General features: G+C 39.3%; 1 protein-coding gene across 1 annotated transcript in view; it reads left to right on the forward strand.

Moving 5' to 3' along the window:
- Positions 1-11,127: 11,127 nt before the first annotated feature.
- Positions 11,128-25,361, forward strand: part of LOC131720854 (zinc finger E-box-binding homeobox 2-like) — a 49,026-nt gene continuing 34,792 nt past the window's right edge. The window contains exon 1 of the mRNA XM_059013048.1: positions 11,128-11,426. Coding sequence (XP_058869031.1) covers positions 11,369-11,426 — 58 coding nt within the window. The 5' untranslated portion in view covers positions 11,128-11,368. The remainder of the gene's footprint in view (positions 11,427-25,361) is intronic.

Below are 25,361 nucleotides of genomic sequence, written 5' to 3' on the forward strand. Positions count from 1 at the left end.
AATCTAACTTTGAAATTCCAGGCTCAAACTTTTGACAATTTGGCACTGAACTCAACTCAAGACTTTCTTTAATTCCCCATTCACTACGATGTCTTATTTAGCAATGCGAAATACTGTATCAGGTAAACCAAAGAGCATTTAAAAAAATAAATGTACATACAAACTATAGCTTTTTTTAAAAAAATAAAATAAAAAAAAACTTTTTATCAAGACTTTCTATAGAATGGCATGTTCTAATGACCACTTTATAGACAATGGTCAACTTGCGTGTGTTTTTAGCAGCATGTAGCATCGCTTTTTCCAGTGTACATTTTGTCAGTTGAACTCTACTGGCAAAAGAATCCTAATAATAATAATAATAATAATAATAATAATAATAATAGTTATTGCATTCATACAGGAACACAAGTGACTTCATATTTTTGAACATGTTATTTTTTACATATCTATTATATTTGACTGCTTTAAAAATAAATAGATGCCTGTTCTGATTTTAGTCTTTTTAAGAGAAAGACAAAATCTTTTTCAAAGCAACAATACAAGAAAGAGAATATGTGCAAAATCAATTTAAGATGATTGGTTAAACTATAAAACATGATGTGATCTTGCAACCCAGGGATATAGGAGAGAGAAAAAAAGAAAATCACTGCCCACCAGATCATTGTGAGGTCAAAGTTTTCCAACTCTGCAGACCTGTACTGCAAAACAGGAAATATCTGCAGCAACTTTTTTGCAGATGTCTCACTGCGGACAAATTTACAGCAACAAATGTTTGCACATGTAAACATTTACTGTATATAAACGGAATTGTGTAATTAAGCTCATTTTGCATCATGTATATATTTTGCAGCATTTAATGGTTTTACAGAATATAGGTAAAATACACAGCTGCGCTGTGGAAGGAGGAATGAAAATGGCACAAATGAAATGGTTTAAAAACGCCAGCAAAAAAATCTAATAAAAAAAAGACCCTTTAGTACCATTGTTGCCATCTCCCCTTCTGTGTGCAGCCAAACTCATTTGAATACATCTTCATAGCTTTTACTACTACTTCTGTGGGCTCTCCTTAAAACAAATGTTAACATACAGACCCAGACCATCATTAGTAGCTAATAAACTTTAAAAAATAGCTCAAGCTGTTGCCAGAAAGTAGAGTTTATCGAAGTGTCTCCTTCTGATCAATAAACTGAAGTAATTGGTGCTAGTAGTTGAGCAGTACTACTTTTTGAAGCTGAGAAAAGCACATTTGAAAAATAGGAATTAACAGGCTCAAAAAAACTTGACCGAGCGTGTGTGTTAATGTCTTTTGATTGTGAATCACTGCCTATTCCCTCAGACCGCTGAGACCGTGTTGCATTACGAAATGTAAAACAAACTTTGTTTTTCTTAACATAATATCAGATACAATTTAGTACAGTACATTGAAAGCCCACTCTCCTCTTTTTTACAATCTGCTCTGTATTATTCAACAATAACAGTGAATTTGATGCATTAAGATCACAAGACAGACACAAGGTCTGTAATTGTATTGAAAAGAAAGACGACTGTAATTACAAATTGGCTAAGAGGGAGGAAAGGAGGAAACCCATATGTCTAACATGGGAGCAATTGGATCTTAATTATAATCATAGTCTAGCGAAGGAAGGTCACGTGTTTGAGCCAAACCAGAGTTTCATTCTCGGTTGCTTTGAACCCTGTAACTAACACCCCGATTAGACATTCTCTGGAATTCTTGGCTTTGCTACATTTTATTTTTTACCTCCAATGGGGAAAAAAAATCTAATACTTGGGTTGTTCTTTATTGTACAAAACCAACTGCATAACGTTTGAGGGCAGCACTGAACCGTGCAATATACTGGGCCTAGCCTGAGTACCATGCCACAACCGAAATGCTTATAATAGTCTTAACAGCTGGATTTTACATTACATTAAAAAAAGTACAGCAATGTAGAAATGATTTGTAATGGCAAAATCCATCATTCGAGTTACTACTGTACAGTTTTAGAGAAGAAATCTGAAAACATAAATTAATCCAGTCATTACACTAATCATTATATATATATATATATATATATATATATATATATATATATATATATATATATATATATATATATAATAGCCTACATGGCTGTGTCCATGTGTTTTGCAGTTGTAAAGAAATTGCACAGAGGTGCTGGTTTCCACACATGATGATCATTGCTGCCGTGGCACTATTGTATGTTATTACACTTGTGTAACTTTTACTGCCAAATTATTTCTTTAAAAGAAAATAAAAAGGTATACTTGTATAGGTATTTTTGTACATTTTGCAAATAAATCAAAACCTTGAAACAAAACTAAAATGTCTAAAAGGGTTATTCGAGAAATTCTGATTTGTTGTTGAATAGAACACGTTTTAGCATATTTTAAAAAAACCCTGTACACAATTCTGATTCAGGACCGTGTCATGCTCTTCATTCCCCAGTAGAAGGGGATCTCCTGTCGACATCAGAAGTGTTATCCTCTTCAGTTTCCACAAGAGGGCGCTCTGAACACTCCAGAGCTATTGCAAAAACAAGCACCGAGTGCAAACATCAAAAATAGAAAGGGAACATTTGAAGAGCTTTCTAAAACTATCTATGTATAAGCTCCTGCGAATTTGAGTTCAGTACTGGGTTTCTGTTTCCAATCGGCTACATTAGGCCTAATTGCTGTTCACAAACGCTGCAATATGCGATCCTATTAATTTACAAAGAAGGTATATCAAATACAATTGAGGATGGAAACACATGGTTTAGTATCACTGTGCTGTCTTTCCTTGATCAACACTGCAGTGTGGCATAACATCCACTAGAGGGCGCGCACATCATTCCAGAAGCAGACTGTCTCCCAGGCTCACTGTTTTTATAAGACACACACTCCCCTCGCAGCATACCCAGGAACTGGTGAAGTGTTACTAATTAACAAGGTAAAAAAAATAAATAAATAAATAAAAATCTCTTTAAATCTGACCCAGGTTGCAAATACCTACAACCGTGGGCAGCACTGGCTACAGTATATAGGTAACAAGCAGGTATGTCTTATTAAACTCACAGTAAAACCAGGAATGGATCAAACTGCAATGCAACGGGGGTCTTATTTCCACTTCTCTCTAAGGTTACTACACTCTGCAGAAGTGTGAATATGATTCATATAGGCAATATCTCAACATTCAAAACCGATACAGATCCTGCAGGACACACATGAGTCTTCGTCTGGAGAGGAGATTGGTATTTGTGAAAGGTAGAGATCAGGAGATGATAAACACTGACACTAAATAAAAGAGCTCATGACTAAGCCCTGACGTCTTATGAGAACTGGATAAATGGTTCTATAGATATACGGAAAATGTGAGGTGTGACGTACATACTTACATGTACATCTACAAGGGATTTCAATCACAGGCAGGGGTGACCCCAGATCTCCAGGGGTGGAAGGACTAATGCATTAAGCCACTACTCCCTCTAGACTTCTCCTAGCTCTGTGGTGTGTTGCGTCTCGCCCCAGCGATGATGGATCCAGCCTGCCTCACTCCGTGACCCAAGCCAAGGAAGTGATTCAGGTCCCAGGAAAGCGAGTCGCTAGGGGAGGGGGTGTGGTTTCCATCAGACTGGCAGTGGCCACAGGATACTAGACCGATTCCTTGATTCACTGACCACATCACCCCCTCCTTCCTGCAATTCCACTGCAGTAATTCTTCAGCAACCGCTGCAGCTGAATCAGACACAGCACCTACCTCTCAGCTGCTGGGAACTTCATAGAACAGCTCTCTCTCTCTGTCCATAGGTGAGCATGAGCCCCTACCAATCCTGTGCTGGAAAGTCTGTGTTTTCTTTCAGTGACCTTTACCACAGTTTTAGTAAGGAAGGAGGATACGAAAGTATGCTTTAAAAAGGGCAACTTGACTTTGGTTGTGAAATACGTTATCTTAACACAAATATTCAAACGTGTGTCAAAAGTTTAAATAAAAGCACCCCTGTTTCCTTGATAAGCTCTCCGAATCCTTTCTGACCCCTAAGTGTTTCTGGTACACCAGAGTGTAACAATTAACCTGCCCCCCTGCAACACTCGGCCCCCAGTGGATACAAGAATTATTACACTTGCGCTAAGAGCAAACGTGGGGTTTCTGACATCCACTAGGGGCAGGATGGGGACATGTTATTGAATAGAGTCCGGACATATGTTAGACATGATTTTGAGAGCTCTAGTGAATCCACAGAGGGGCTTTAAACTTAAAAAAAGTTCCCAGGATGTGATGACAAACATAAAATGAAGAATGTAGTAGCTACGTTTTTTCACACCAATACCAAGTTGATCTTTAAGAGTTCTCACCGAATTTAAAAAGCACAGAATTGAGTCTTTAAATGTTCCCAGTGTTTCAAATTCTACTACATCCCCTGGTAGGCTATTCCATTCATTCATAACTTGCATTTAGTGCTTCCTACATACTTTTACTCAGCTTTCATTCATGCCCTCTTGTTCTAAACTCTGAAGCAGTGAATTAGTGTCTTGGGTTAACTATTATGCCAATTATAAATTTTAGACTTCAAATCAAGTTTGGAGAACAATTTTCGTTTCTATGATTTATAAGTAAATATGTAGCGTAGTGTCTCTTTTTAGAACAGGAATCAAATTAGACTGTTTGAGCAGCTTACCCTACACACACACAACGCATAAACCAATGTCCATTATTCCTTCAGCTGGACTTGTTGGAAGTGAGATTGTTGCTTGTGTTCAATAGGACCTAGTTCTAAGAACCTTAACCAAGAAAGAACAATTACGTTAGCATCTTGACTTTCACTATGGGCCCAGTTTGGACTGTCACCTACCATGCAGTGACCCTGTTGTCAACCTGTCATTGGTTGGGGGGACGGACGGACAATGAACTCTATGGAGGCAGAACGACCCCTAAAAAGGGGGGGATGGGGGCATTCCCCAATCTCATTTATCCTTTTTCCAAAAAATGCAAAAAAAAGAAAAAAAAAAAGATTACTTTTGAAATGCAACCCCCCTCTATTTTACCTCTTAAAACCGAGTGAAAGCAGTCCCTTTGCTGGCGGGTTAGACAGCAATTAACTCCCCTTAAATGTGCTATTAAGAACCCCCCTATTGCTTTGAACCTATGTTAGATAATAGACAATAGCACAGCAGGGCAAGGCATCCCACAACCTCTGTTGAGATGCAGAATCCCTTTCTTATTTTCTGGGTAACCAGTGGATGGACCCCTGTACCTTCTCTCTCTTTAGTATGCACTGCATGCCGTCAATAAGCAGAGAGATTCCTGCATGGGCCTCAATAGGTAACTCTCCTGAACTGGGCAGCTGGGTTGAATTTTATTGCCGTGGACAATGGGAAAATGACCTGGAGCTCAACACCCTCAAGGGTCAGTCTTTTTCACAGCAGAAGAATGAAAGACTGACCATTAGCTTAAAAAGGAGGAGAGTGGGGGTGTTTTTACTCAACTGTTAACGGCCATCGTGCACAAGGATGTCAGTTATTGCGCTACGAAACAAAACATGTGTGCAGCTAAAAATACATCCTACTGCAGAACACACTGTTACAAAACTGATTGCTGCTGTAGCTAATGTGAGATTGACCCTACTTCTTCAGCTCCTGATAATACTGCGTGGACTTTTTACTGTTAAGATTTGTCCAGGTCTGTCTCAGCTCATACTGCATAGTAAATAGGAGTTACTAGATTTTCTTTTACAGGTTCACACAGCTGTCACGACACAGAAAGGCGCCTTTAATCAGTTCCACGATCACGTCCTCAAGCCCTAGCGATCATGCAAACCCATACTGTGACCTGGGGGAATTATAAAATACATAGAAGGTAACGGAATTGATCAATCTTTCCTCTCTTTGTGAGTCAGCAGTGGTTGGTTTTTGTTCACAGTATACAGTATGGACTTTCTTTTGTGATGGAAAATGTGCCTTCACTGAGTCCCATTACGCATCCTCTAGATGCATTTCTTAAATAACTATATTGATCACAGCCTTAAAATAATATTGGCAGGCGTACTGCCCCGCATTTCTCAATCTTCTGTAAGGCGTTATTCCGAGTGAAACAAAACAGGTTGCAAATTATGAAAGACTTATTTGGCAAACGCTTTGGCTTAAGATCAGTAGTAGTTGTGATTGTTCAGCTGCTTGCATTGGAAGCCAATTGAATTGACTAACAGCGACTTCAGTGCAAGTCACTTGTTGCCACTGTGAAAAACTCATTTAACAGAATACTGCTAACTGCAATTTTGATCTGTGATTTCTTGGAATGGATTAAAAGGGAATTGGAATTGAAAAACAGGAATTGACCCTAATCCTGCTTGAGATCACTGCATATTATCATTGAAATGTCCCTGTCAGAATATAATAGGAATCCGTGTGTGTGTGTGCGCATACTAATATTGACAGACATGCACCAGTATAATTTGTTTCTTCTGTGTTATCTGCCATTTATGTATTTTTGGATGGATATTCCAATTGTTTATTGAATGTGTTTTTCTTCCTCGAACTTCGTTTGCTGTTATCTTGTTTTTAGTTTTTTCTTTTCTGTTTTTTTTTTTTTTTGCTTTATTTTTAATATTCAGTCCTATATAGTATTTCTATTTTATGTCTAATATTCTAAATCTGAATTACGGCTCATTGATAATTGCTAATTGTTTTACCTTAAATGGGGGGGGGGGGGGGGGGGGCCGCACGTGTGCTGGATTTGACACCCCTGTTAGGTATTTAAGCGCTGCGATTCATTTGACTCTGAAGTACTGACGATAGTCTAAAGGACTGAAACGTTTGCATTTTGTTTGTCATTTAATAAGATGTTTTTAACCTTATAATTGTTGGGCTTTCCCATTGCAGAGAAGTGCAGTGAGAGACTCCACTTGTTGCTAGCAATCTCCTTTCCTAAGGACCGACGCACCTGCACCAACACAACTGTTTGGACTTGCATATTGAGGCACAGTCATTTTTGTGACTTTCAATTACAGTGCACACATACAGCAAAGTAAACTACAGATTGAAAAGAAAATGTTAATGAACACTGTTGTAATCAAATCAATACCAGTACCTAGGACTTTAGCGGCACAAAGTAGTCTTAACAGTGTTTTAATGCTTTCATTGCTGCACCCCTGAAAGTCCACTGTTGATGTGCTGTCTGTTTGAGGAGTTAAGGGGATATAGTCCTGTCTAAACTATAAACCTCATGGAGAACCTCACTGTGGAGTTAGCTATTACACCACATCAGGATACATATGCATACACACCATGCCTCACAAAGCAATGCTCACCAAAAAAAAAAAAAAACAGCCTTTTATAGCATTCGCTGAAAAGTGGACAAGACACCTCAACACCCTATACCATTCCTAGAGATAGGAGAACATTATCTATTCAGGGATACCAAGTTATGTATTAAGCAAGGAGTCTTGGTAGTGGACTGCTATGGGCAACAAAAGCCCCATTCCTAGTCCATGGATTGTTCCACAGCTGCTCTGACAATATTAGCCTGCTACAGTATTATGGTGATAAGCGTGGCTCTGAAATATTCCTAAATCTCTGATGACGTGAAACCTATGTAACTTCGATTTGAACACGTGATTATCTCTGAAACACTCCGAACAAAAAGATGAGCTGGCTCACACCATTTAACAGAAAAAAAAATACACAAGCACCGGCCCGTTAACAAATGGTCAGTTACCTGATTAAGACACGTGTGTCCTTAACTACGCTATGTCCAGGAAACGTTTAGCCAGGGTAAAAAGGTTAAAACAATTTTTCACACATTTCAATGACGGCCTTCACTTAAAGTGTAGTCTCTGTCTATCTATCTGTATATATTGTTGGATAATTATTTTTCTATGCAATATTCAGACAGTATATTTGTAATTCTGGTAACTATAGCATTTTTATGTGCAATATTACTGCCAAAAATTCTGTAGTTCACATAACTGCAAGCATATGCCGATTAGGCGTTCATGAACATATTGGAGCGATATATTTTTGAATATATTGGGCGGATCAGCAGTTTGCAGGAAACGCTGTAATGCGAGACGCGAGAATAGCACTTAGATACCGGTTGAATATCTATCATTATTACACTAACAAATATGCATTTTATATATTATTGTTGATCAGCAAAATCTTAATACATTTTTTTCCCCACTTCTCAGGTTTCAAACATATTGTTCTGCGGTGTATTGTATTATAATTAAGCTTATATTTTAATATAAAAGCAATAAAAAGTTTTTATATTCAGCAGTTTTTTTAAAAAATTTGTTTTATTTGTATTTGATGACTAAACTTTTTCAAGTCTTTACAAGTTTTTATTTCGCATGATATATTTTATCTAGCATTTCAATATTAATTGAATTTCATTTTCAATTACTGGGTGTTTTATACAGTCAAATCCGTTTAACACAATGGACCAACCAAAATCCGTTTTTAAATTGCATTATGAGGCTTTTGTCAAAAGTCATAAAGAGATTCTACCAATACAAAATGCCAGAAAGGTGATGCTTCATAAACGGAGTCATTCGTAAAGCTGTAATCCGCACATTGCCTTCAGTCGCCTGCATGGCAACACAAATAAATATTACCTAAATTAATATATTCGTAGAGTATATTATCTTAGGAAAACGTGTAAATAACTTCACAGCCAACCACAATAGAATAAATAAATACGAACTTAAAACTTAATTTGGAGAGTAACCATAGGTCATTCATTTTTCAATAAACCTTTCGGCTGTCGCGATAGCCTATATTTCTGATACTTTGAGTCACACAATTTAAAATAACGACTCTGAAGAGGGCTATAGCTGTGTCCTGTTGATGAAAATACGGGTTTGTAGTTTAATGTAGGGTTAACTTTTATGGCCGTGTTCCAAAGCGCACTTAAACGCTGCCTTATGTCGATTGCAAAGCTGTAGAATAATGTGACTCGTTCTCCCTATTGCGTTAGCAGTGAATATTTAATATGGCTATCTCCCACTTGACACACACACCCTCCCCAGTAAAGGTTAGGCGTGGGGGAGAATGTTTTGGTTAGGCAAAAGCTACGAGCAACTTCTGCAAAACTTCTTAAAAGAAATTGCTTCACAATTATTGCTTTTGTGTTTATGGCATCAATTACCACCGTATAACATAACAAAGACTTGTTGCATGTTACCAGTTTTTTCCTATAACAGAGTAACTCTAGCCGGGGCTCTTCAAACCTGCAGAGATGGTATCTTATATTAGGATACAGAAACCCGTAATGTTTAAGAATTAACCCTTTTAAAAGGGACCGGGCAGTCAGCCAGCACATGAATACACACACACACACACGTCTAGAAAATACGTAGAATAGTTTACCTCACATGAAAAAATGGTTTAAGGCTGTATTTGAGATTTGTTTTATTTAAATAAATAGATAGTGTTAGACTAACAAATACCAGCTGTGTTTAAAACGTTAAGCTTTTTTATAGTTTGCTTTCGCTAAAGCAAAACAGACATGCACAACTGCGTATATTTAATATCATTTTGAATTTCATTGACCCGTTTTAGTAAAATTACTAGTAGTCTACTATTATTAGCCTAATAATAACAACAATAATAATGCACAATTATAACAGTAGCAATACTATAAGAACATAAACGTATTGGGACTTAATATGACTATTTGAAAGCAGTTATAAAAGGCCGATAGCCAAGTTTTCTGAGGCCTCGAATCTTCATCGTAACTAGAACGCATCAGGTATCTTCTTCCATTTTCATGGCTATTTTTTTTTTTCTAAAAGCGAAAAATGTGCTCTTAAGTCAAATGATATAAAACAGTGCCAAATCATTCAAAGCCGTGAATAAAAACGATGACAAACATCTAACAGGAAGCGTGTCTCTGTTGCATTTATGTCTGTAAAAATAGATCAAGACATTTGCCAACGATAAATGTAATATACATAGAACAGAAACCACATTTACAAATGTGGTGTCCAGTTTGAAAGCATTGCTTTTATTTTGCATTGGATGAAAAGTCGAATGCACGTAGATCTGTCCCTTAGCTTAACTGCTAATGGAAGAAGCTGCAAAACGATTTCTCCTGTGGATGTTTACAGTTGCAAAACCGACTAATCCCCGTTCTGGTACACAAAAGACAGTCACACGTGCGCTTCCTAATGTGATTGCCCAGTGAATAGGGCCATTATTGAGTGGGCTATAATGGGTTGATACGGTTTTTGCGCGGTGATTCTTAAAAGGCAAAATTTCAGACCGTACAGCTCGTCGTGCGCTTGTGAAGGAAGCTGGGAGGGTCCTGCGGTGTGCAGGTTTTGGTTGCGTGTGAGATTTAAAGCGAGGAAAAGGGGGTCTATCTTTGTCGCCAGCCTGGTGCTTTTAATACCGATGCATTAGTTGTTGGATGAGCCATTGCACGACAAGGTCATCACGAGCCTGGGGGAGGCAGGGGCTCGCGCACGTCCTCGAGATAATACAAATAACGATCAATTAAAAAAAGGGCAGGAGGTGGCACGAAAATCTAATCCTTTAACATAAAATGTTTTGTTTTGGTGAAGTGAAGTTAATCTAACAGTAAAGAAAGTAGCACTGTCCGTGCTAAACACGATTTAAATAAACACAAGACTCGTAAAAACACTATAAAAAGGGTCATTAAAAGGATCAGAAGGGAAATAATGAAAAAAAATACATTTTTTAAAAAGAAAATAAAACAGGATTATATACCTGTAGGGCCACGTCAGTGTAGTGTAGAATTATATTTCCTTAATGTTTGTAAATCATATTTAATTGAACAGTAAACTGTATAATATATAATAGGTTTGTGTTTTCTCTGTGTATTGATCACACATTCGCGAAAAGGTGTTAAAACTAAATAGAAACAAAAAAAAAAAAAAAAATAGTTTCCTGGAAGTAGAAACCACAGCGAGACAAAAGTACAGTACACCGATGGGGTGCTTTTCTCAAGTTTTACCTTCAGCAGACAAAAATAACCATTGTTAGCACTTTAAAAATTCACACCTACGTGCCTATTGAACTGTGAAGTCAAACTAAAACAAATAAAGCGTAAGGAGGGTTATAAATAAAAATAAAAAAAAATATGCAAGTGCAATTTTCTGTTTTTAATCAGAGCTGTCATCTCGTGTTCCTGCACCACCACAAGAATTATACTGTACCTACTTTAGTTTACGGACAAGTCCTGCCCCCACAGTGACATCACTTTTAATGAATCTTCTGCAGTGAGCTGCTTAGGTTTCAGCGTGAGAGAGCAGGGAGATTCTGCTGAACAGCAATGTGGAGCGCTGGTGCTACAATACTACCACAGATCCGTTATCCACTAAACCGACACAGACGTCAATAGCGCAGCAGAATGGCAGAGGAAAGCAGGGGGAAACGAAGAAAGCAGGCGAACCCGAAGAGAAACCAAGGTAAGTGGCTCGTGTTTTAAAATTGAAATCCACTAGGACCCCGCTGTCTGTAGAAGCGAGTGTAGAATGTGCGAGTTCCCTTATGAACTCGGTCGGGAGTTGGGGAGTTTGTGCTATGGGTACAGCACTTGCGGTTATGTTGGACTTCAAAAGAAGTCTATACTGCTTTCCCCATTTGAAAAAAAACTCCTGAAGTTGCTTTCTGTGGTATTTCTACCTTTGTTTTTTTTTCCTAAGGTAATACATTATTTAAAAAAGGCTTTTCTTGTGACTAACAGTAATTATCTTTGTGGAATTCAAATATCTTATGTAAAAGGAGTGTATTACAATACTGGTGGGCTATACAAGCTCATTTCTAACCTGTTGTATATTTCTGTAATAGATGTCTGAACAGATAAATTCTGCGAATGATCTACGAATCTATTTTATTGATCGGTAGCCTGTATCCTCAGTAAAGCGGCTTACAAGCGCAATATACCCTAATGAGGCGATCCAGGTGTTTTGTTTTAGAAACTTCGATATCTGCTATTTATTTTAGGGGTTAGCTTTCTGCGTATGCCTGACGTCAGTAAGATCGATTCAGGAAAAACAAAAAAAAGACACATATTACCATACGCTACGTGTGAAGTAACGGGTCCGAGCATAAAGTACTAGATATATGCAAACAAACACAATGCAAATGGTATCTATATTAAAAGATAACCAGCATTTCCCGCTTTGGATTAGCCTACTCAAAAAAAAGTCATCGTGAAACTGCTGAAGCCTCTTGCTTGTCAGAACAAATGCACGTTTGTTGCTAAGTGCATGAGAGCGGATTTAATTTGATGACTGTTTCGAATACCAATGAATGGGCGAATGACCCAGAATTGTACTTGGAGAGGATTGCGTATTGTGTGTGCGCGTGGTTGTAGACCGTCATACCCTAGAGTAGCTGTTTCCAAACCCGGTCCTGGGGACTCCCTGTGTCCGCTGGTTTCCATTGCGACGTTACTTAAACTGGACCCTTCATTGAACTGATCATTTGCTTAATTAGACCTTTGTTTTCAGCTCTTAAACAGTTGCAAAGTTCAAGCTACTTGTAAAATGCTATAGCTAACTTTAAATATGCATCTGTTAAGAACTGAAAACAATAAACAGGGTCTAATTCAGCAAATTATAAATTCAATTAAGGAATTGAGAGCTTAGTTGGAATAAAAACCAGCAGACACAGGGGGTCCCCAGGACCGTGTTTGACAACCGCTGCATTAGGGCACTAGACTAACCTTTATGTAAAAAATATACTTTAGTTGCCATTTTCTTCATCTCATTGCCGGTACATATTACTGATATAACTTTATATAACCTACATTAGTTCAGAATGTTTTGCAAACTAGAAAAGAAAATGCAATAAACCCAACACTACATTTTCTTGTGTGGTCTGTCATGGACTATAACATCGCCGTTATGTTTCCGGTGAAACGCTCTACACTAATATTATTGTATCACATTAATTTACTATAAACAATTAAAACACCAAATAGCGCCTTTCGCGTCACTATCGAAGTTACACCTTATGTAGGACAAAATACGTTTACAAATTATCTTCTATCCCTCCTCCTCGTGGGATCTTAAGTTTTCCAAAGTTAAACCAATCTATTTATGTATTTATTTATTTGTTTATTTGTTTACTCACTAAATACGTGTCCACTCGATCTAACCACTGACCAGCCCACACAGGTCGCTCAGGAATGCTTTGGATAAATACGAAACAATAAATTAAGCTACAGCAAAACAATAAATCAGTGTGCGTTGCAAGGGCGTTTGTTTTTAGAAGCCCTGACGGCCCCCTCGCAGAAGACCTAGAACCTACACAGACACGTACATTTCAACACGAGCCAATTAAACAGTTACAAAATACATGGAAACTTGTACAGCAGATTACGGTGCTTTTAAACAATTCCTTCTTCGAGTACGGGCTGAACAACGTCGCATTTTCTTACACTGTGCATTGCACATTATTACAAGACTGCCCGCAAAAGAAACGCGAATTGCTAAGGTCTTGGCCGCGAGTTTTGTTTCAATGGGGGTCAAATTATCCTTAGGAGTCATCGTTGGCGTTGTGAAGCAAGGTGCAAACTCATTGCTGCACACGTGACGTAAGTAAATCGCACACCTCTCATTTCAAACGCAAGACATACATTACATATTGTAATATAGACGTTGACACGTGCATACCTGCAAATGATGTGCTAGTGTCAATTGCGCTATATGGTTATGGTTTCTATATGACCATGTTCACTGGGTCAGTTGAGGCTTTTCAACTCCCACCCCCAATGCATTGTGGTAAATGTAGTCCTGCTGTGACAGGTACCCGCACCTAAACTGTCCCGATGAACTTGAGTAAGCTAAACAGAGACCATCAAACTACTTACACTGGACCCAGGCCCTCCGAGGTGCTAGGGTAGTGCAATAACCCTTCTGTGCCAAACCTGAATACAGTACAAACCACAGTGTGATGCGTTTTATCTTCAAAAGCCCATAACCCCTCACACACATGGAATGAGTTTGAAACATCACCAAGTTCAAAACAGTCCCATTGGCAATTGTAACTTTCTGGCTCCAACCTTCTGAATGTGTGTACAGCATTTTCCCCTGCAATTAATAACGAATGAATGATGAGGCATCTGGAAAAACCTTTGAAAACATTTGAAAACCATCCCTCGCATGGAGCGCCTTTAATTAATTAGACAATTTGTACTAAAACCTTCCCTGGATTGCCGAACACAGGGAGAATGTGGTGCTGGACGGTGGACAGGTTTAGTTTAGTTTTGAGGAGGCGATGAGGCCCAGGAGATAAATAAAAAAAAATCGCTTCTCACAAAATTCCACAGGAGTGTTAAGTAAAAATAACATTGAAAACGGAAAACAAGCCTTGAATAGAGACTTTGAAGGGTGGCACTTTCAAAAAGAGGAAAGGCCCCCTAAGAGAAAGGGTGCTCCCTCCAGTCCAGGGCAGGCTTGAGGCATGGAGACTGAACTGCTCCCTCCCCCCCCTAAGAGAAAGGGTGCTCCCTCCAGTCCAGGGCAGGCTTGAGGCATGGAGACTGAACTGCTCCCTCCCCCCCCTAAGAGAAGGGGTGCTCCCTCCAGTCCAGGGCAGGCTTGAGGCATGGAGACTGAACTGCTCCCTCACCCCCTAAGAGAAAGGGTGCTCCCTCCAGTCCAGGGCAGGCTTGAGGCATGGAGACTGAACTGCTCCCTCACCCCCTAAGAGAAAGGGTGCTCCCTCCAGTCCAGAGCAGGCTTGAGGCATGGAGACTGAACTGCTCCCTCACCCCCTAAGAGAAAGGGTGCTCCCTCCAGTCCAGGGCAGGCTTGAGGCATGGAGACTGAACTGCTCCCTCACCCCCTAAGAGAAAGGGTGCTCCCTCCAGTCCAGGGCAGGCTTGAGGCATGGAGACTGAACTGCTCCCTCACCCCTTAAGAGAAAGGGTGCTCCCTCCAGTCCAGGGCAGGCTTGAGGCATGGAGACTGAACTGCTCCCTCACCCCCTAAGAGAAAGGGTGCTCCCTCCAGTCCAGGGCAGGCTTGAGGCCTGCTTGACTGAAGTCATACAAACCTGAATACAGCCAATGAATATGAAATCTGAAAACGGCAAAAGTCAAACAGTACCTAAAAGGTGTCGCATCATTAGCAATTTTATCATGATTTCTTACCAAAATCTCTAAACATACACTATAGATGCAGACTATAGAGCACTGTTGGTACACAGCTGTTACATTGGGCCCGCTCAAAGACAAAATGACAGTGCCTCCTTGTTGTCACACAAACCTGATAAATAGCAATTTTCTGGGGGTGGGGGGGGGGGGGGGGAGGGTAATATTTCCACGTTTGAAACCCCCAGAGCCGTTTTTTTTTTTTTTCTTTTTCTTCAGCCTATTTCATCTTTTTCTTCATGGATTTCCAAACCTCAGCACCACAAGCAGCTGCATGCCATATGTCTGGCAGAACAGTGGCACGGCGCTTTGTCACAGGGCAAGCGCAAAATGGGGCACACCGGCTCTCAATTTAAAAGCCGTGGTTTTGGTTTGGTGGGGTGTTGAGACGACATTGGAGCAGACGGAGGGCAATTAGGACCCCTGAGATCGTCTTGTAGCTTCTGGAGGCTTTTTGACTGTATTGACTTTAAATTTCACCTGGGCTTATTATTATTATTGTTTAGTCATTTAGCAGATGCTTTTATCCAAAGCGACTTAGAGACTTGGAGGTGAACTATGCATCACAACAGCTGCTGCAGTGTCACTTAGGACTGTTTTACGTCTCATCCAATGAACTAAACCCACTATTGAAATTTGAGACAATTTGGGTTCAAATTATGATAGGACTCCACCTCTTCGTGCCTATTTTCATTAACCAATCAGCTGCATTCAGAATGGAAGAGCTCCCGGGATATAGGCCTACAGTAATCCTTGATTTGTAGCAGATGTTTCTTATTAATATATATTGTTTTCAATGCAGCACAGTAGCAATATTATATATTAAAAAAGAGACTATTTTGACTTGCTGTTATGGTGTGTAACGTGGCGACGGTCCGAGCTTACCCCCACCCACAATCACATTGTTCTCTCAAGAACACCCAGGTATTTAGAAAGCAGGAAACAGCAACTTGCTAGCGTGGACGGGTATAAATATTTTTTTTCATTGACTGACATTCACAAGACAAGCTCACAACTGACCAGCTAATACTAGTACGACTGCTCCCTCCTAAAGGAAAGACACGGCATTAAATACATTACACGCTTCTTCTCATTTCTACGTATTTTCTTAACCGGCATGAATACCGTCTGTTTACAAACACGATTGTTAAACTATTCTGTCGTTTACTCATTATTATCATTGGAGGGTCGTGGGTTCAGTCCCAGGTGGGGGACACTGCTGCTGTACCCTTGAGCAAGGTACTTTACCTAGATTGCTCCAGTAAAAACCCAACTGTATAAATGGGTAATTGTATTAAACATAATGTGATATCTTGTAACAATTGTAAGTCGCCCTGGATAAGGGCGTCTGCTAAGAAATAAATAATAATAATAATAGTCCCTAACCATTACCAGTAAAGACACTTTGCTCAACGATACATAAAAAAACCACGACTCTATCGCCAGCAGAATAACATTAACAGTAAATCACAATAACAGGCATTGAAATATTACAGCGAGGGTCTCACCCTCACATGGTGCATCAAAGATCTTAATATTTGTGGATGAGAACAGTATTGTTTTGTGTGTAAAAGCAAGCAGCTAAAGAAATGATCGTCATTTTAATGTAAAGACGCACACTTCTGTAGCTATGCATATCGTTGCCTCCAAAATAAAACAATGGTGGCTGAATATGCCAAGTCGTCAGCATTATTGATCATTATTGAGATCCACAATCCTGCAGTTTTTATGTTTATAGCTTAGTTATTAAATAACAGGAAGAAGAGGTAATTGTGACAAGTTAAGCAGAATTATGAATGCATAAACCTGAACGTTAACCCGCGAGATTATTATTTATTCAAATATTTTTATAATTAAAAGTTGTTTGGTGTAGAAATAATTGCCATTCAGTACTGAGCCACTGCTGTCTTGCCTAGCACAGCATTCAGCTTTCTATTGACCTTTCTCGAGCGTGGGAGTGTCTACTGAGCTATGTAACCACATTGGTCAATCTGCTTTGCGTTTGCAGGCCCTGGGCCACATGGAAACGGCGGCCTAAAATCTAGGCCGGCCCTGAGCTGGCTTTTATTTTTTGGAGCGTTCACATATGAGAAAAGGCGGCCCTGAGCCGCCTAAAATCACAAGTGTGAACGCGGTCTGACATGTTTAGCGGCCACCGAGGCGAGATGAACTAGGAGGTAGAATAGACAACCTGAAAGGAAGGCTTTCAAATCAAGCATCAGATTTTTTTTGTTTGTTTGTTTCAAATGAAGACCTGTTTGTGATAAAACGGCACATGTGAGACTTCTAATATAGCGAGTGCACAAGAGATAAGATTTATGGTGTTATTTCATTAGAACCCATTAAATGCAGTTGTATTCTAAAAGGATGGTCTGAAACCGAAACAAAAACGGTTTGTGTCGCCAGTTCTCCTTTAAAAACAGAGCGGCGCAGACAAGAGAGAGATAAGTTATGAACTGCTGTTGCACAGCTGTGAAGGTCTTGTTGATTTGAGGTGGACAAATTTAAACTACAGGAAATTGCTTAATGCCTTTTTAAATTATAAAAGCTGCATTTAAATCGATCTCTCCATGCACAGATCTCAAAACGTGTATAGAAATGTTTCCTTTTCTGTAAGGCGCGTGACTTAATGTAAACAGGACTTCCATTTTGTAGCAGTTTAATCTATTCCAGTACTAACGAGCTTGTGTAATCAACCATCTTACCTTCTATTAACAACATTACATCAGAGTGCAACCATTAATCTGTCCCCCCTGCAACACTCTGGCCTTGGTGTGCTATTGCTTACAGTCACGGGAGGCAGTGTTGCAGGGGGCAGGTTAATGGTTACACTCTGGTGTCCCAGCTGGACTTTGAGATTACACATCTATATAGAGGCTACAGGGGTGCTTCAAAGTGAATAGGTAGATGTTTGTGTGTGTGTGCCTGTGTGCAGTATTTTATATATTCCGCATACCAATTTTGGTTAAACAGAAAACCATGCCTTTTCAATGTCTGTTACTGCTTTTAAAAGGCAATAATATATATCATCTAACAGCAGCGATATTTAGACCCCTTTAATTGAATCACACGAACATCGGATTGACTAGATCTTGTATATGAATAAAATAAAAAGGGTTACTGCCAATATTTATTGGCAAATGTTCTCATTTGCATGCAGTAAGCTGTACAACATAAATGGCAACTAGAAACATACAAAAAAAAGATTTTTCCACCACAAAACAAATACTTTTTCAACTGAATTGCTAATCTGTTTATGAATCTGTACTTCAGCTCACTTCAAAATCCGCGATGTGCTTCATGACCTGTGAGATACAGAACAAAAAGCTTAAAAAGGCATTTATTTTCCTGTAGACATGAGACCGTAGACCACCAGCACTTCAGAAAGGGGTGTCTGGACTTTTATCAAGGTATCTGGTCGACTAACACAATTAATGATACAGATCTTTCGAGATAGGAGGCTCACAACACACATCCTGTTAGCAGGTTAGCAATTGATCATCCCACCCTCCCTCACTGTAGAGATACATGCATTGATCAAAACTTAGGATAACACATGCTTACTATCTAGAAAAGCAGATAGGTTTCCATTTACATAGCAGCATGCCTGACCAGAAGCACTGCACAGCTGAATCTTTTTAAATTTCCATAGCCTGGCTTTCTCTTGTACTGCAGGGGTACCAGAACAAGCATCTAAGAAAGTCTGTGGGTTAGAAATTAGCTCCTGACACCCAGTCTGGGTTTCAGAGACACGATTTAAAAGACCAGGTGCCAGAGATCTGAGCTCTCAGGCCCCTGCTAAAATCACACTTATCATCGGAGTGCTAACTCACAGCCTGATCTTTCAGTTGTTTGCTGGTTTACCTGTTGGAGGTTGCCCAGCGTTAAGGAACCATGTATTTAACATGTATGTATGTATTTAACATGTATGTAGTCCGTAAGCAGTGAAATAAATGTCACATAAAACGGGGATGACCAGCAATCATCCTGCGAGTGAAGCCGGGGTGTTTATACTGGGCATCTCCCTACAGCCAGGGCTACCTTTGTACTTCCACCACCCATGGAAAAGACACCTTACAGCTGACACACTGCGTGGGGGCTCTGACTATTGGAGGTGAAATCAAGGAAAGGCTTTTGAATTCTGTTAATTTCTACCTGTGCATTGGAGCTACTTTTTCCTCTAGTATTCCAGTTTAGGGTTAAAGTTTTTTTTTCATGACAAACATTAACATTAGTTGGCCCATATCGATTTTCTGATATTCATAATATCCTTCATGAGGAGCAAATCAGCCACAGACCACCTTAAAAAAAAAATACAGAAATGTATTTCAGAATAAGACGCACAAACACCTTTTGGAGCAATGTGTTTGAGTTGGTTTTCTTCATGTCCTTTGTGGTCTGAACTGTTAAAAACAGTTAAACATTTAAAAATAAACTAACACTTTCAATTAGCAAGAGCCAGTAGGTCAGTACTTTAACTGTTAACCCCAGCAGTGCTTACAAGAAGCAGCAACAGGTTTTTCAACAGAATCCTCGAGTCTTGATATTTTCTGTTCACACATCATGGGTCAGAAACTTACCCAGGGAATACACTTCAACTAGCTCACAAGCAGAAAGAGAATTTGTCTAATAAGCGTTGTTGTGTATCTAGATCATGCTCCCTCCTGCAGCACTGCTCATTTTCTGTTCCCACAGTATGGAACTCTTTTCAGCCAGCATTGTTGCAGGAGGGAGAATGATCTGGATACACAACAACGCTTATTAGAGAAATTCTCTTTCTCCCATCATGGTTTGCATAAGAAAGCATGGTAAAGCACAGCTGAGGACGAGAAGCAGCAGCAGACACAGTATATGCATAGAAACACTACTTGCAAATTTGCCATCAGCCGATTCCCGCTAAATAAACCAAATTCTGGGAGGGGTTTCCTCCCTTTTAGTGGTTGATACACAGACCACGTGCGAGGGAGAAAGGGGATCCAGGCTAGGTGGTGGAATGCAAAAAGAGGAGAAACCCATTGTGGTTACTTTTGACCTCACTTTGTTTATTTAAAGCTCATTTCAAGAGTATTCGAAGAAAAGAATAGTTAATTCCACCCCCCGCTTTGTTCACTTTGGAATGACCCTAAGGGACTTCTACCTGGGCTTCTACCAAGATGTAAAGCAGGGGGGGGGGGGGGGGTGACAAACGGATGTCTGCTGGCAGCTTTTCACCGAATTCAAACAAGATCTGATAAACGTTTGACAATTTTTTCGCCTTGTCATTTTAAAAGGTATCGCCTGTAATGCGGACGTTAATATGGTGGCTTTCTTTCTCTGTTTCTCTTGTTTATCGGAAAACACGTAAATAAATAAATAAAATCAGTCACAGCGTTTTCTAACAAGGTCACTTGGTTTTCCCCTGATAATGTTGGAGTTCTCCAACAACTGGGACCTCCCCAAGGGACAGAGATCTACATTATTTAAGAATTTTTTTTATTTCCAGCAATATCTCATACAAACTATTACCGGTACAACCAAAATACAGAAAGGTGGTATAATATTTACAAAAGAAGGTATAATATTTACAATATACACATTAACATAATTAACAATTAACAATAAAGTATATTAACAACCAATCAATCACCATTGCTATCATAAGAAGCATGTTGGCTGTATCTTGAGTTCAACACTAACCTGGTGAAACAGCATAAAAACTAATACATAAAACCAGTTGATAGATACAAGTGCACAGACAGCACTGGCATTACTGCATTGCAATACTGTTGCAATATATTTTTCAGTAAGGTACACAATACTGTGCATGTACAAAACATTGTACACAGGCAGACTGCAGTGTTCTGTAACCTATACTGTATGCTCCACACCACTGTGTATGCATGAATATGAAACAGCTGTGCTAAGGGTTTTCTTCAAGGTGGTTTTAAAGAAGTTATGATTTAATAACATTACGTTAATAGAAGTGATATTAAGCAGGGTGTATGTATGTATGTATGAAGTCTCTCTACACACCCTGTTTGAGCTCCAGTGTTTTTTTCTATGCAGTTGAAAGGCACAGCATGTATGGGACAGTCTCTCCAGTGAAGGTTCAAAGCCGCACACATCCCTTGTGTGGGAGTACTGGGCTCTCGGACGTCAAGTCTGCCTCCCTCCGTACCTGTGGAATTCAGGTACGGCACTCCCAGCAACCTCCCCCTCGTTACCTGAGCAAGAGAAATCACATTCCACTGCCAGCAGAGAGCCGTCTCCCCTTCCACTGACTTCTAGCATTTAAAGGAGCGCTAATGAAGGAGGCTTGGTGGTCTAGTGGTTAGCAAAAGGTCTAGGAGGTTCCCAGCTCAGCCACGGACTCACTGTGTGTGACCCTGAGCTAGTCACTTCACCTCCTTGTGCGCTGTCCTTCAGAGGAGATGTAAAATAAACAAGGTCCTATTGGAAGCGACTCTGCAGCAGCAGTTGTGATGCATAGTGCACCCCCCCAGGTCTCTGTAAGCCGCTTTAGGATCTCTTACATCTCATTAGCACGAGTAACAGACCTGGGGTCAATTATAATTAATTAATTACAGCAGACACATTTGCTGAAATTGCAATTACAATTACAGGGCTATTTTGTTCAATTCCAATTATGCTGCAGTAATTACAATTATGAATTACAATTACACTAAAGTAACAAACAGCTCCACACATTAACATGCTTCCTCTATTCTAAATATCCCAGCAATAATCACAGAATACAGAAACATAACATCTATTCAAACAAAAAGGGGTCACCAGCTGTGGTCGAAAATACAAGAATAATGATCGAATGACAAATGTGTAATTGAACTGTAATTGTAGTTAGTTACGAATTACACTGGTCATTGTCCCCAGGTCTGACGAGCAATGATATCCTTCTGTGTTGAAGATATTGTGGATCGCTGTATGACCAGCAGCTGTTTCCTGGTTCCTTATCTTGTGTGGTCAAGCTGTAAAGACCACATGACCTTCAAAAGCCCCCTATAACATTCTGTTTTACAAGGGTGAATGTTCTCTACATTCTTCCATTTTAATGTTACAGTGTGAAGAATCTAAATAGTAAAATAAGCTGATGGTCTATTTAATACATACGGCTGCCTCCACTATATCCCCCTATGTACCAATCAGGGGATAATGAAATATTTGAAGGGTTGCTAGCACGCAAGTATTTTTTTCTTAAGTACACTGTATGAAAAGTTGTATTTAACACCTTTACTGATGGTGACAAAGACAGTGGTATCCACTCAGCGAATTGCACGTCCTCAAATGGCCGTTTCTTTTGAGGAACTGAAAGCAACGGCAGGAGCTGGGAAAGTGGTTTTAAGAGTTCTGACGAGTTTTGTCCGAGAAAGACAGAAAAAAAAAAACAGAACTTGGGTTCCCTTAATAATTTAATGTTTTGTAAATCAATTTTACTGCGTGTTATTTTACTGCATGTTACTCTTAAGAAACTGGAGGAGGCTGTGTGGTCCAGTGGTTAAAGAAAAGGGCTTGTAACCAGGAGGTCCCTGGTTCAAATCCCACCTCAGCCACTGACTCATTGTGTGACCCTGAGCAAGTCACTTAACCTCCTTGTGCTCCGTCTTTCGGGTGAGACGTAATTGTAAGTGACTCTGCAGCTGATGCATAGTTCACACACCCTAGTCTCTGTAAGTCGCCTTGGATAAAGGCGTCTGCTAAATAAACAAATATATATATATATATTTTAAACTGCTGAGTTGATTAAATCAACCTATTTAGCCAAATTATTATTTTTTTAGAACATTTTACAGAACTAGCAGATTGCAAGCACCTCTCTGTGGTCAGTCCAAAGATTACCCCTAAAATAAGCACTTGATGCAACAATCCAGGATAATTGCCCAGTGCTGTAAGATGCTCTAAAAATCAATTTACAGATTCTCCGGGTATGGATTGATCTTGTTTTTATCTATCTGAATAAATATTCAATGTTGTGGATGCATAGTTCAAACGGGTTGATGAAGAGTGAAGACGTCATTGTGGATCCTTCTAGTGTTTTTATGTTTGACTCAGTATTGCGACTTTTACAGTGTTTTGGTATTGAAGTCCAGTTTGCTGTGCTAGTGCTTTTGAAATCTTACTAAAAACTTGCTCATTGCAACATAAGTTCCTGCGAAACCAGCCGATAAAGAAAAAAAGGGTTGATTATTATTTTATTATTATTTCGGGGTTGTGACCTATAACAAATCAAAGCGTTTGCCTGCCAGTTGAATCATGTTTGGTCAGCTTATTTCCAGTTCCAAAGCCTTTTCTTATGCCCATCAAAAGGTGCCTCTGAATCCACAGGAGGCTGTGGCAGTCCTGGTTGGAAGAGCCTTGAATAGCACAGCGGATGCTGCTGTCTCTTCAAACATGCAAATACATCACCTTCCTCAGTGAAACTTCTCATTAACATAGGAAAGGGCGAGAGCTGCAGTGCATGAAGAGAAATGTACCCAGAGTGACGTTTGAGTCACTGTGCATCACACAGATTTAAATAAGGCTTATTTAAAAAGATATGATAAATCACATGTGAAAAAACTGCTAAGGATTGTGTAGGATGTGTCACTTAAGACAGAGATTGAGATACAGAATGTGAAAACTTAATAAATGAGCTATTATTGGTATATATAATTAGCTATAATTGAGATATATACACACACCCAAAATATGTTTATCACCACAACGAATAGTTAACAAAAGACAAGTTGGAAGAGAAGCTACAGTAAGTCTATCCGTTTACAGCTTATCAATTTTGCTTCCTGTCCTTATTCAGTTAAGGGTAGCTGTATCTTTCTGCCACAAGAGTTATTTAAATAGTACAGAACTTTTTTCTATAGCCACCCCTAACTATTTTTCAACAATAAAAAATAAATAAAAAAAGAACACGTTGATACACATCCTATTGATGATTGATTGCCAATACTTTCATACACACACACACACTAAAGCAAAAAGGTCAGATTGCACGAAGCACATTGTAATGCTATAAAATGTATGTCAGGCAATTTCTTCAGTTACTGGCAAGAAATAATAATAATAAAAAAAAGTCAAGGGAGAAGACCTTTGAGTTTATGTAAGAATCAGTCTTTTGATCTGATTAGGTGGGTGTTTGTTTTTTTTTCAAGGTAGGTCTTTATAGATAGCTGAGCATCCTTTCCTGCATTCTTGATAAGAGAAAATGACTCTTGATGGCATTTAGAGCTTATCATTTGGATCTTTGCCTTACAAATTTACCATAAGTGAGCAGGTTACCGTGGCGATAAAAGAGCAAGGTGTGGGATATTGAATCACAACGATAGCACTTCTCAGATTTCTATAATACTGACGCCGTACCACTGTCTATACACTGTGCCCTTTAATTGAACTCTCTAATTAGTAAATCTCTGGAACCTATTGCTGTCTACTATAAAGAAAATAATCAATTTTAATGGTAAATACTATATATTACTCTGTATATACAAGAAATGACCATGTAAATACACTAATTCCATATTATACACAAACACAGATATTATTATATCCATGAATAAAAGGGAAAACTTGTGGATTCAGACTTAAAACTATTCCCCCGTGGACTGAACCTGGAAGACAAATGCATCTTTTAGGATTGGAACTTCACCTTAGAACTGTCTGTGTCTCAGTGTCCTTAAAACATTCACCTGTAAGCCACTGAGCAGCTTTCAAACCTAAACAGCATCAGCCTACCCGGCTATTTCTACCATGCTATCTGAAGAGGGCAGAAGCCGGAACATTGTACCTAATTGAATTTACTACGATCCTTTTAGCATTTATAAATTGGAGTGTTAAACAGTATTGGACGATGTAATTAATGCATTTCTTTGATATGTTACCACCTTATTGGCCAACGCTTGATAAAATAATGTTTGTGCCCTGATCATATTAAAAGGGGTTGACTGGCTGAAAAAAAAAAGAATTCAGTCTTGTTAAAAAACTAAGTGACTCTGTCTCTTTGCGGCTGTCAGTTTTCAGTTGACAAACACTGGCAATGTTACCAAAGCCTGTCTCCCTCTCCCTCTCTCCCGCTGCCAGTCTCTGGGTTAAAACTCATTTGGTGTCACTGCTGACGACGCAGATTGTTCCAATCCACTCCAAACCACTTCAAAAGATGCCATCAAAGTCCCATCCAACAGCACAGGGTTCTGGTTCAACTTAACTCTCCTCCAATCCCCAGTCCCAAGGCCAGGCTGCCTTTTGTGATACACAT

Source organism: Acipenser ruthenus, chromosome 45 (genome assembly GCF_902713425.1).
Source record: "Acipenser ruthenus chromosome 45, fAciRut3.2 maternal haplotype, whole genome shotgun sequence".
NCBI lineage: Eukaryota > Metazoa > Chordata > Actinopteri > Acipenseriformes > Acipenseridae > Acipenser > Acipenser ruthenus.